This window comes from Aplysia californica, unplaced genomic scaffold (assembly GCF_000002075.1).
Source record: "Aplysia californica isolate F4 #8 unplaced genomic scaffold, AplCal3.0 scaffold00254, whole genome shotgun sequence".
Lineage (NCBI taxonomy): Eukaryota > Metazoa > Mollusca > Gastropoda > Aplysiida > Aplysiidae > Aplysia > Aplysia californica.
The window spans coordinates 520,305-534,709 of NW_004797524.1; the positions used below are offsets into that span (position 1 = coordinate 520,305).

Sequence of the window (14,405 nt, forward strand, 5' to 3'; positions counted from 1 at the left end):
AGAGAAACAAAAACAGCGCAAGTGATGGACACACACACACATGCGCGGCAAGGAAGTCAGAGAGATGCACACAGCCGTGCGTGTGGACATGGTATCTCACCTAGGGCAAAGCTACGCTCAGACAAAAAAAAATACAAAGAGAGTCGGGGAGATGAGTAAAGGAGGCAGGCTGTGATTTCACCTTATTGCCCCTCGTCATCCGATAATCCTGAATTGATATCATGCGCAAGATGGGATCAAAGACCGTGTTTGGGGGATGAAAGCAGTGGTATGAATGTGGTACAGTGGGCAGTGGTACGCACAGGTAGTGTGTAGGCCTTGTGTGCTGTATCGTGACTGGCTGTCTAAATTAAGGTTTTATTTCCTATTCAACCACAAAACAAAACAAACAAACAAATGAAAACTGCCAAGGCTGGTAAAAATTACAGTGCACACTTTTGTGGGACCACCATAGGCCTACTTACAAAGGGAAACAGGACAGGAAATTTTCTACATGAAAATCTCTGGATTATATCTACTTCGCACTCAAGCACGTTTCGGCATTAAGCACGCTTATGCTTTCTCCCGATGACCGTGCTAAAAGCCGGCCTGGACTGTAATTGCCCCGCACCGCAGACATGTAGAACAGACCAAATCTGCATCCATTTGTACAAATTAAATCACAAAAGAAGAGACAGAAACAAAAACAAACAAAAGCCTTAAATCGATTATGTTCCAACACTATACTTTATTTACTTCTTCTTTTTCAACTTCCTTTTCCCTTTGCCCTTTTTCTTTGTCTGCAACTTCTGTTTCAACATCTGTTTCTTTTTGAGTTTCTTGACTTGCATTTTCTGGGCAGACAGCTGATTGCTGCAAGCTGCTAGCCTGAAAAAAAGAAATGAACAAGACATGCTTTTTTATTTAATTTTCGAATATAACTGTCTTTACATACCCAGCAACACAACTTACAATATCAACAAGGCCAAGGAGGCAAGGTTCCAATCCTGCCAATCATGGCCAACCCCTGCTGAGAGGGATACAACATCCCAGCAGAAAGATTGCGATACTCGATAAAAATCCTCCTCACTTGGGATTCAAATTCAAATGTTCTGCATGCAACAGAACACAGATCTTTAGAAAGCAGTACTGTGTTGACTTGCCGTAACCACTAAGCATTTGTGGTGTAATTGTTACCTGTTTTCAAAAGATGTAAGTTTGATTCTCGAATGACAATTTGTTCTTGGGTATCTCCACCCCTCATCATAGGCATAGCAACTGAACTTTTTACATTTGTACCATCACCAACCCCCCCCCCTTCCCCAAAAGGAAAACCGAAAAAAAAAAAAGCAAAACAAAAACAACCACAAGTAAAAAGTAGATTCCTGTTGGGTTGAAGGCTAGTGCTGCATCACATTGAATATGTGGTAAGGGAAAGAGACTGCTCCTGCTTCACATGTTAATGGAGAATGAATTATTGTATACACTATCACAAGCAAAATGATATTGAATCTCTTCACCTCCACTTGAAGTTGAAGCCAATGAGTGAATAATAAAAAGTAAAGAATATCTTATCTTAAAAAAAAGAAAAATGTGAGATAGCATTCGTTTCACGCTCTACAACACTGTTTGTAGTAATGTTAATTAAGAGGAGGAACCTCTGAATCTATGTCCATCTCCGACAGGACTCAGCCAAATCAGAAAATTCGTGTAAAGTGAATTTCCAAGGCCACAATATTGGACCAAGCTGAAGCTCAAATCCTTGAACCAGAAATGTCACAATTACAAGTCCTGTGGCCTTACCACAAGACCACTGGCAACATCAACTGTGTCTAAATTTTGTTCATAATTATTTGCAAGCAAACATATTTCAAGGACTGAAATAAGCATTGTACTCTTAGTTCAAGTCTTAGTTTGGGTTCTATTACTGCAATAACTGTTTTTCCCTAATTTGTGTCAAAATTGTGTGAACTCCATTTCCGGAGCTTACTACTGCTATGTGGCTTCATTGTACACAACTATGTCCATGTAGAGAGCTCCAGACCATATACTATACAATTCACAGGTAAAGGAGATCATGTCCTATAGAGAAAAAAACGTATTTGTTGGCACAGGTCTGAGAAAAAACTTTCAGCATTCATCTGAACACCATTCTTTTTGTTAAAATAACAGGTCTCTTCAATTATAACCAGTCCTATGATACTCAGAGGAGAGCAGTTTTTGTTTTGTTTTAGTAAGCATTTTACAGAGAGAGAAAAGAACGATAGACGTTGAACAAAAAAGAAAGAACAAACCACACCAGAGCCAGAGCACCCCCCAATCCCGCACAAGGTGAGTAGCAAATAGAAATAATACTAGCTACACATGAAGAGAGTGAAGTAGTAGCAAGGAATACTCAATATCTTAACGCTGTCACAATACATACAGATTTCATTAGACCACTAGCTAGAAATGAGAAGAAAGTGTATTAGTTTTAGTAGAGGTTTTTAGGCGCTCGCAACTGCATAAGATCATATGAGCACCAGAAGATTAAAGGGGGTACAAGAGAGTAACAAACATGAAAAAGAAGAAGGGGAGATAAGGACGATAGATGTTTCATTGGAAAGAAGAAGCAAACCACACCAGAGCACCCACACAATGTCCTAATTTCCTACCTCTTACAGTTGGGCATAGATAACTCAAAACACATAGGGTATTGACATATATATATGTGTGTTTGATACATCCATAAATCGGGTTAACTAACTGACAATGAATAATTAAAGATATCAGTTGATGAACGGCAAATTGTACGAGCTATCCATGATTTTCGTGTTCATGTTATCTGTGCCTGACAATATATATATATATATACAAAACATATCTCTCTAAGAATGCAACACAGCAAAAGGAACAGAAAATACAAATCACTTACTTCTGTTTTAAGGACTTGTTTTTCACAGGCTTCACAGCCCCCTCATCTTCTTGATTCTCATTTTCTTCTCCTTCCTCTTCTTCTGGCTTGTTCTGGAAAAAAACCCAACCAGTCACTTAAAGTACATGCAACTGAAAACAATACGAAAGCAAAACCATCTGGGCACTGGTAATTCTTTATATAGAACTTATGCACATTTGTTATGAAATCACACCACAGACTAACGCAAAAGAAAACCATTTTTAAAGGAATTTCCCAGCACAAAATGCAACCCACTGATCATCGATCATCACAAGCATCCCACTTCCAAACGTTCAAAGCTGAACAAAAAATCTATGCTCGTTTACAAAAAGAAACCTCTATGAAGAGGCATTCTGCACTTAAACCAGGGGCTTTGGGAACTTTTCTGCCAACCCAGGTCTAGGTGGTGTGAGAAGTTGGTCCTTAGCCTGCCACTAGTGAATCTCTTGTAGTCTTGTGGTTTATCGTTAAGACATGGACTTTGATCTAGGCTGCTTTCTCCTGGCCTTCCTGTATGGCATCCATCCACTGTACACTTAAACAGGATCCCCACCACCTCCTGCCAGCTGACCATGATATTATGATGTATGGTTGGACAGCACCTCTGCTTAATTAACTACTCATAGTCATAGGCCACCAATCATCATATCACTTGACATCTGTGTGGGTGCTCTTTTTCATAGCCTGAAGACTTCAGGGATAAGTCCATGTCAGGTTGACTTGTTTAATGAATAATAATGACTAAGGAGTACTGCAGCACTGACATTCCCACATCCTGTGCCTATTACAAGGGTAACTCTATGAAATAAATGATTGTGCCTGGGTAGTACTATCTGAAATAAAAGTCCTTAAATTCAAAAGTAGATAATAATTTCTAGAAGTAAAAAAATTACACTTTCAACAGAGTAAGGCTGGATGCAACTCATGAAGCCTGTCAACTAGTCTCCTTAAATAGTGCCTTTATTTCAACGTTAAAGGCTTTCCAAAGAACATAACACAAGCAGCTTTCACTGAAGTACAATGCCTGGTAAAATTAGATTTAGATGTTAGTGATGATACATTTAGTACACTTAACATCATCTGTCATCTCAAGTACGAGTCAAAATAGCTAAAGAGCAAAACATCAAAATCAAACATTAAGAACATTATTCTTCAAGCTTAAAGCACTACCTGTTGGCCAGTGTTAAAACCCAACCGCATGCCGGATTTTCCAACGTAGTCAACTTCTCCAATGTCGGCAATGGTCACTGTATGATCCGGGAGGTCAAAAACTGTTGGATCCACCAGATGTTGGATTTCAGGGATGATCACCGCCTCCTGCCGCAAGCGACTCTTTTGTTGATCTCTGGCCTGTTGTATTGAAAACAAAAGTCAAAAAGAAAATTAAGAAGACCTGGATATTGTAAAATTGAGAGAGAGAGAGAGAGAGAGAGAGAGAGAGGGAGGGAGGGAGGGAGGGAGGGAGAGAGAGAGAGAGAGAGTGAAGGGACGCTATAATTATAATACAGCCATTAACTTGGACTTGGACAAGACTATGTTTTTAAAATTCAGAAAAATCAACTGTTTCATGATACAACAACTATATAATGCAAGAACAGTAAGCGTTACAGTGGTAATTAATCATAATTCGATTCTCATATCTTTTGACTGTCTCAGATATTACTGTTTTACTTATTTGAGTCACGGACTTCAGTCCTTATTGAAGTCTACTAGTACACAAATTTCCCAAGCTTTGAATAAATTCTGCAGATGACCAAAGAAACAGGAGTTTTTGACATCAACATACCTGCTTAAGGAGCTCCTTCCTTTCATCCATGACTTTTTTGTCATGCTTCTCTCTTGCCAGCTTTCGCCTTTCATTTTTCCGCTTTTGAAAACCTCGTAGATACTCACTGCCGAAAAGGAAACCAAATTTTAATCCAAGCTGAAAGATAAAACAGACTGTAACTTACAAAATCTAACTAGTTCTCACTCCCAGTTTTACTTTAACCCTATCCGTACATCGTGTTTTACTATCATATCCATATGACGTGGGGAACTTTCCAAAGAGGAAATTTACTCATTAATCCGATCCATACCCTTTGCATATAGCAGTCTATCAAAATGATTCTTTGAGAAATACTGAAAGTTTCAAAGATATCTAAGAAAAGAAGTATTCTAAAATGTGAAGAACACAACCCTGGGGGGTACAAAATGACCCCAGTGCGTAAGAATAGGGTTAAGCTTGCAAACTAACACATTTCAGACGGATGTCTCAAAAAGACAAAACAAAAATTAAAGAGATGCACTGAACCTCGCATACAATAAATTCAGACTCAACGAAAGGAGAAGGATTCTCTTTTACTTCTAATTCATAAAAAATCAATAAAATATGACGGTTCCCCGTATTCAAAGAACACTTAAACAAGCAAACTCGTCTCAATGAAGTTGCTTGCATAACTAACAACCCCAGCTGTTATAGCTCCATGCATTTAAGCATACTGAACGTGGATCATCAGCAGATGGGAAGTCTTGAATTTTTTTGCCAAGCTGCTAAATAGTCAGAAATAAATCTACATAATGAGCGGTGGGTAGGAGGTCTGTGGAACCAAACACCAGTCAAAACGTCAAAACTGGCCCTACTGAGTATTACGTAAAGTGCGGCAAACAATCTGTTATATGACACAAGACCTGTATTTGAGCAAAGTGTGCTTTTAAACAACTTGGGTTTTGGCCCATTATTTTGTTGTCTAAACAAGTCCAGCCTTAATCTATAACATGCTCAGAATAGCAGCAAAGTAAAGGAAACAATTCTTGGTTGGAATCAAACTGCTGCTTATTCAAGAAGTTGAAGACCAGGGGGAAAAGGTAGGTTTTGTGGAGGACACTACAGCGCACCTAGCTCCCTGCCAGCTTTTTTAAAAGAAAAGGAAATGATACGAGCATCCGTATACCAAAAAACACATTAACTAAAGCGTCAATGAAGATATGTACTTAAGTCGAGGACGTATGATGTCAAAGGACTTCCAAGTTCTCGTGTGGTTCATGAGAAATAACAGAATGTGACTTTTACACTAGCTCAGTCCTATTGGCCGGGCTGCGTCAAGGAAAGAAACCATTCATAAAACCACTTTGCGGCCCCAATAGTTCTTTTTCTTTATGCCAGCACTGCGACAATTCAGAACAAATTATGTCCCTATCGTCCATTAAAATATGCTCATATTATGTTAGTCCCATTTTTCTTTATAATAAAGTTAAGAAATACTTGATTCAACAAAATTGAAGTCTGCTCCTGACAACTTCGATATATGTGAGTTTCACAGTATCAGAAGCTACTTCAAAAGTTATGGAAATAGTATTTTCAGAAGGCCCTGCACAAGAATCCTAAAATACCAGTACAACTTTTCAAAACTAAAAACGGGAGGGTCAAGTTGGTTAGCACTGGCCAATTAATCCCCTCCAATGGAGATGTGATCACATTCATAAGAATATGATAAGAATGACTGATCTGTGATGCAACAGGCACTGATCACTGCTTAGTTGATAAGCGGTGCCCATCCAGGTTTTTGTTCTATAAATTATGATCCGAAACGCTGGATTTTAGTCTAATGTTATCCTACAGGACAGGATCTTGGGGGGGGGAGGGGACTTTTGTGGAGTAAAAATTTTGTTTTCTGAAAACAGCGGGATCTTATGGGAAGACCCCAGTCGGCGATCCCAGACAATATCGATAAATTTTTAAAAACTATTCAACTTTTGTTTTTTTGTGGAAAAACATCCGCAGACATCTGTTCTATCGGGTCACAATGAAGAAACTGTTGAAAAAAACACCCTAAATGACCCAAAAGGGCGTTTGAAAAGCGCAAATTGCACTAAAAATCCTTATAAAATTCCTCGATTATTCTGTCTTTCTCAAAATCTACTTTTTGACATATTATGTGACCTCCTTGGTGCAAGGAGTTTTCAAAAACTACTGATGCTAGAGGCTTTAAATTTCGCTTACAGATGCTTTCGGATCTATTCTGGGGATCTATGTGAGGGAATTGGGATTTACAGTCGAACCTGTGTAAGACGGCCACCCATTGTCAAGGAGAAAAGTGGCTGTATAACACAGGTGGCCGTCTTAGGCAGGACTGATCAAGATGAAGAAAACAAACCATTCCCATCTGAAGTCCCAATCGAAAGTAGCCGCCTTGTTGTTGTTTTTGTTGTTTTCGCTGGGTTTTTTCTCTTTTTTTCTTTTGTTGCTGCTTTTGTGCAAGGGTGACAATAAAACGAAATGTGTGAGATGAAGAGAACCGAGTGCTATGGTAAAACAAAAAAACGTGTCTCTACCATTCGGAGAACGAGCGACGCTTCTGTCGCAAGTTCATGTTGACGTCCTTTGTTACTTTGTTACAGACTGGATAAACAGTGACCACTCATCTCACTTACGATTTGTGTGTATGAGTTCTGGGCGGGACTTATGGGTTATGAGGGATCACACGCTTACCCCACCAGCAGATGAAAATTAATTCTGTTACCTTTTGGTCAACAGTGGGAGGGGCCTACGAAACATGATCGGTTTGAGGGACTACCTAACAACAACGACAGGTGATTAGATTAGGACGGGTCGCGCACAACGCCAGGGGCTAATGCTTGATTTATGACAAAACGTAATGGAGTCACTAAGGTGGTCGTCTAAGACAGGTGTTATTGCTTTGTGTGATAGGGGTTGTGTGTTAAAATACGGTGGCCACGGCCGCGTTGGACAGGTGCCGGTTTTACACAGTTAAATTATAGAGAAAAAACATAAGGGGGGAAATGGAAAGTGGCCGTTTGTACAGGTGGCCGTCTTATAGAGGTGGCCGTCAGGGCAGGTTCGACCGTATAGAGTTATGGGAAAATTTTTAAAATCATGAATGAAAACTAAGTAAATTACAGTAAAATCACACCAAAACAAAACCACTAAAAATCACAGTTTTAAATTCAGATAAAGATCATGATTGCATTTGACTTTTAAATGCCTTTATGACTAGCTCTTATTGATTGGATTTATATGAATGAATATGACTGTTGACAATAGGGCACTATAGAAAACAGTAAATAATATGACCAATTAGGTAAGCCATTTAAAATCATTTGAGATTCAAACCGAGTAGTTTACAGGCAGTGTAGTGATAAATAAAAACAAATCATGGTAAATAAAAACAAATTTTGAACTTGTATGAAAAAGAAATAATTAGGAGTGAAAACAACTTATGAACTTGTATGAAAAAAAAAAGAATGAATAACTAAAAACTGCTGTAAAGCAGTTAAACAGTGTGAGATTCTATGATTTAAATGAAAACAAGTTTTGAAAATACAGGTTTCCCCTACATGTATGTTATATATATTTTAAAAAAGACCTAATCAATCAGCATGTCATATTATGACTTATGACTAAATCAGAATATTGAATATGTTGCACACACAATATAGAAAAAGACCGGCTTACTTTTTGTCCCTTATGGGAAAAAACAAGTGATTTCAGAGAATAGTGCTGTCTTATCAGACGTCTATTTGTGAGTCACATCTCGTGCCACATCTCTCACATCTGCAGTCTTCTTTTTCATCCAGAGATTTTTTCAGACACTGCCGAGGTTTGGTTATCATTGCTGTGAGTGTGTTTGCAATAGCCATGACAAAATGGACACAATTGTCCAGCTGAGGAGAGTCTGACTGAAGCTTTGATGAGATATCAGACAAGTCTGACAGGATTTCTCCATACCCCCTGCCTTCCCACGAGTGTATCTTAAAAATTAAAAAATCAATAATTCCCCCCATTTACCCCCCCCATACTTCTCGGTGTTCAGACTTTGAATGAACTTTGGTGACCCCAACGACCAGTGCTCACACGATGCCGTATCTTGTGATTAAGTTGGGATACGAACGCGCAGGTTCATTGACCTACCACGTTGGTGAACCCAACAAGACGCTTGTATAACTTTCTTTTCTTCGTCGTTTTTCCCCCACAAGTGACAGCACAGGACAAATATTGATTCATTTTCATGGTGGCACATTTTTTAAAACCAAAAAACAAGGGCACAGCAAAAATTGCTGCGGTTGACCCTTCGATTCTAAGGGCATTATAGCAAATTGCAAAGGCACCAAGGCAAATTAACAAACAAAAATTATTCCCACCCCAATTTATAATGTATAATTTTCTTTATTTCCAACACTATAATAAAAACAAGTTATCCACTTACTGTTTTCTCAGGGTTTTTTTTACTTATGATCAAGTTTTACAGTTTTTCTAGTAGGCTAAGACAAGATCTAGTATTGTGCATGCTGAACATGATGTAATGAATTTGCACTATAAACGTCGAGAACAGATAGCCTAAGAGGAAACTGTTGGTCATAGTCATAGAGACGACGGACTAGCCCCGTGGCTTTCCAAGCGACCACTCCCGACCGTAAATTTATGCAGAATCATCCTCGAGAAACATTTTCTCTTATGATTCGTTGAACAAGTACGTTATAAGTTCTTCGAGCGCAGCTGATTAGGCTTACTTGGCTAATCTTTAATCCTATAGAGGCCTGTCTAGTGTTTTACGGCATTTACGCATGTCGCGCATCAGGCCTAGATCTAACTAAACTTTAGGCCTACACGCAGTCACTCAAACTCACACACCAGTCAGAAACCTTCTCTCAAAGATACATTTCCAGTGACCGATCAAAAAACATTTCAGTTTCCCCAATCTTTAATCCTATAGAGGCCTGTCTAGGGTTTTACGACGGCATTTACGCCCCAACATTTATCTGACCAGCCCTAGACCGAGACCTATGCGTCAGTGGAAAGTAGGGTGTGTAAACGCTGTCCATCACTCTCTTTGTACAGGTTGAGGAGCACTCTCACCAAATATCTGATTTTCTAGTAAATTCTAGGCTTGTCTTATGCAGGCTGTGCAGGTGGGCGTGAAAATTACCCCTTGCCAAGCTCAACTTTTAGAGGGAGTGACTGCGTTTGTACGTCTAAATTATATAGTAAAAAACCCATCAGATGACGAAAGCGTGCGTTTGAGCGGAGCGTGCTTTTGTATGGCGTGCGTTGCGGAGACTACTGTAGTTATTGATGTTTGATCTACCTCTCACCCTGGGTGAGACTTGCCAGCGTAGGCTATTCTCACCCGGTGTGAAACAAGACCTGTTTTTCCTCATTTTGGAATACTGTCTATCGGTGTGGATGATCAAATTGATAAACGAAGTGACTATTTCTCCGAACGTTAGGAGAAATAGTGCCGATCCTTATTTCTCCGAACGGTTTCCGGTCTCGTGATTTTTTGCCTATTTAATTGCGAGATTTCGGCGCCAACTTTCATTCTGCCTCTGGCCTCTGGTCTGGGAAGGAACACCGCAAGGCAAGCCCGCCTACAGACAACCTTCAGTAACACCTACCACACACCCACCACGATCATGCACATGTACACACACAAACTTATACACACACTAACTAAACATGACCAGTGGGCAACTTTTGAACATATGACGAGCTGAGCTGTGGATGGAGAGACAGTGTGAGTGAAAGGGCTGGTGAAAGGAAGAATGTGCGAGTGTATCCACAGGTGACAGCAACTACAAGACGACACCGACCTGGCCTGATCCACAGCTCACGAACAAAAGGAATGAGCTCAGGCAGTGTTTTGCCTATATTATTGTCCATGGTTCGCAGGGTGCAAGGGAATGAGTGAGGTTTTCTTTGTGTGTGCCTGGAGGGAGGGGGTGGGGTGTGAAAGTCATGCGGACGGGGGTGAGCCGCAGGAGAGAACACGGGAATTGAATGAATGAGTGAAACTGAAAGACATAAACGACTCATAAGCCCTGGAGTGAATGGATCCTGTGTTTCTATTTTTGTATACTTTGAACTGTTACTGAATAAAGGCTGAAATAAAGCCAGAAAAACAAACACACACACACACTCCTCACTCTCCACTTACTACCACATACATACACACACACACACACACAGGGGCAAATTTTTGGGTCTATATCTATTTCAATTTTCAAGAGCTAGTCTAGATCTAGATCTAGAGATTTTTAGATGAGTGTAAAAACATGAAAAAGAAAGAAATCAAAATTAGAACAGCCCACAAACATTAACAAATAAGGGCGTGTGTCCACCTGTCCGAAGAAGATTGGCTGTTTTAACCCTAAATGTGCGTAATTTTTTTTTAAAGTGCAGGATATTACATGTAAATTGTGGAATCACACACATTAAGGGGCTTGCCAGTGTCAGTACATTGGTCACAGCAGTGACAAACACAGATGCCAGTTCTATGTGTCGTTATCAATAACCCTCCGTAGATCTAGATCTAGACAGCACACGAATGAACACAACACATTACGTTTAAGAGCAGCACCCTTCATAGGCAACACGTCATATCTGTAGCGAAAAACTGTTTGGAATTGTAGCATTTCTTTATATAAATATTTACTGCGGACATTTTTTGGACCGATTGAACCATATTGTATACGAACAATCTTTGGTAGGCCTATACTATAATTATAGATCTATATAATATCCGAAATTTTGCGGGAAAGGATGAGATTTCACAGTGTTCGGAGAAATAATGCCCAGCTTTATTTTCCCGAACGTTCGGAGAAATAATAATAATGCCTAGCTTTATTCCCGAACGTTCGGAGAAATAGTGCCTAGCTTTATTTTCCCCAACGTTCGAAGAAATAGTGCTGGCCATTGATAAAAGCCAAGAAAAAATTACGTTATAGCATAAAAGTAAGCTAATTTGATCGTCTTCAAAGATGCTATGGCTGTTTCACTTTTCGAATCGAGCCGAACTACGCGGGTCGCCATTTTGTTTTGCCCGGAAGTTCTCGCAAGATCTACTCCTCCCCTCTCTCTCTCTCTTTCTGAATACTGTCTATCGGTGTGGACGATCAAATTGACCAAAACAAAGTTAAAAAATGATTTAAAACAAGAAAACTAAATTAATTTGGTTGTCTGCAAAGATGCTACAGCTATTTAACTTTCCGAATCAAGCCGAACTACGCGGGTCGCCATTTTGTTTGAAAGTGGCTATTCTCACCCGCCCGAAAGTTCTCGCAAGATCTACTCCTCCCCTCTTCTCTCTCTCTCTGTCTGAATACTGTCTATCGGTGTGGACGATCAAATTGACCAAAACAAAGTTAAAAAATGATGTTAAAACACAAATGTAAATTAATTTGGTTGTCTACAAAGATGCTACGGCTATTTAACTTTTCGAATCGAGCCGAACTACGCGGGTCGCCATTTGCCATTTTGTTTTGACCGGAAGTTCTCGCGCTACTCCTCTCTCTCTCTCTCTCTTTCTGAGACTTTCTCCACTGCCCACAGACAAAATTGTACGCTTTTACTTTTAGTAGGCTACAGTTGTATGGAACGTTTGTTCACGGCACAGAATTCTACAATTTTTCTGTTATCACAGTGTAGAATTCTGTGGTTTAGGGTGAACGCAAAATTTGTTGGCCTAGGTCTAGGCTATAACGGTGAACGCGCACCGGGTGAGAATAGCCAAAAGACTCGCCTGCACTATTCTCATCCCGGGTGAGAATAGAGGTGGCCTTCTACTTTCTCCACTGCCCACAGACAAAATTGCACACGCTTTTACTTTTGGGAATGTATACAGACCCGGTAACCGGGAACAAAGTCACAAAGTATACAGACCCGGTAGGGGAACTCTTTTGTGATTTCGGAAAGTTTCAGCACCCTCTTGGCTCAGGGTAGACCTAGGTTCTTCTAGTAGATCTATGGCCTAGGCTAGGTCTAGATCTAGACAGACAGACATAAATCCTTGGTCTAGTTTTGAGGCTAGCCTAGATCTAGATCTAAATGAAGATTGCGGATGTCTTTTCGATGAACGATCGTTTTTCCTCCGTTTTGGAGTTGGAGGAATTACAATTTGAAGAAAAAAACAATGTCATAATTTCTCTCGAGCAGTCATCCTCTCTATTTCTCTCTCGCTCTGTTGCTCGCCTTCTCTTTTTCTGTGTTTGTCTCTGTCTTTCTTTCTCCCCACCTATTTCCCACTAGACGTCTATATCTTTCTCTCGTTCCCTCCTGCCGACTGGGGCATGTCATACATTTTGCTAGCACTTCCCCCTGCTCTCTCTCTCTCTCTCTCACACACACACACGCACACACACTAATGGGTCTGGGCGCTGAAACTTTCCGAAATCACAAAAGAGTTCCCCTACCGGGTCTGTATACTTCGTGACTTTGGTAAATTTTTACTTTCACTCCCGCACACAGATGCACTGTTTCAGGGGTCAAACTGCTGTACTGTTTGCTGCAGATCACACATAAAGCCACTAAAACTGTCGCAAATCAATTATTTTCAAGACAATTTCAAATCTAACTGTAAAATATCATTATGGGTAAAAACAGGGGGGCATGCCCCCCTGTAACCCCCCAGATTTTCTTTTACCCCAGTGGGGCAGGCCCCCCTGGAACCCCCCGATTGGTCCAAAGCATGTCTATCTCGGTTAAAAACAATCAAATATTTCAAAAAAACTATTAATTTGCGACGGAAATGAAGTTGATATTCGTGTTCAGCGCATCAATATTTAGTAGAAAATAGACACTAGTAGCTGAGTGTGAGACGGGAGGGAAAGTAAAAAAATACCGTGACTTTGTTCCCGGTTACCGGGTCTGTATACACTTCGTTTACTTTAAGGCTAACACTAACAGTAGTAATAGATAAATCTATATCTAGTATTTAGATCTAGACTAGATATAGATATAGAATCTAGATATTAGATCTAGATCTAGATTCTAGATCTAGAATCTAGAACGTTTGTTCACAGCACAGAATTCTATAATTCTGTTATCACAGTGTAGAATTCTGTGGTTCAGGGTGAACGTTCCACTGGTTGGCCTAGGCTATAAGGTGAACGCCCACCGGGTGAGAATAGCCAAAAAAAGACTCGCCTGCGCTATTCTCACCTGGGCCGGGATGAGAATAGAGGTGGCCCATAAGTAGAATTCTAGATCTAACAAGTTAGCAAATTTATACCGTTTTTTCATATATTCTCACAATCACAAGCATTTCATATTGTAACTTACGATCTAGCTTTATCGTCAAATTCCAAAAACGATTTTGTCTTTCTATTTTTCGGCGTGTGTTTTCGCTTTCCAGTGGGGGCAGACATCTTGGTGTTGTTGAGAGAGTGAAAGTTGAACCAGGTTGAACCCACTGTAAATTAAAAACATGAAATAAAAGATATAAAATATAGATTTGCAGTTTACGATTCAAATAGATCTAGCATTGAGAAGGGTTGTTAAAAAAAAGACAAAAACTGAATGATATCTACCGTAATTTTTGTTTTCATATCATTTAAAACAAACAAATTTCTACAGAGAGTCTATATCAAATATTTCTTTATCATGTCCATGACGAAATATAGATCTAGATTTTCTAGATCAAGGCTCAACTCGATTCGGAAGAATTCGCTGGACTGAACAACTCAAAAACGTCACGTGATATTTCTCGTGATCATC

At 39.8% G+C, this 14,405-nt stretch overlaps 1 protein-coding gene across 1 annotated transcript; it reads right to left on the bottom strand.

Moving 5' to 3' along the window:
- Nucleotides 1-703: 703 nt before the first annotated feature.
- Nucleotides 704-14,095, bottom strand: LOC101855649 (nucleolar protein 12). Its single transcript, XM_013083789.2, has 5 exons — nt 13,971-14,095; nt 4,701-4,806; nt 4,085-4,264; nt 2,894-2,985; nt 704-867 (listed from the first exon to the last, which is right to left on the bottom strand). The coding sequence occupies exons 1-5, from the start codon at nt 14,054-14,056 to the stop codon at nt 732-734; spliced, it is 600 nt and encodes a 199-aa protein (XP_012939243.2). The 5' UTR covers nt 14,057-14,095; the 3' UTR covers nt 704-731.
- Between the last annotated feature and the right edge of the window lie 310 nt (nt 14,096-14,405).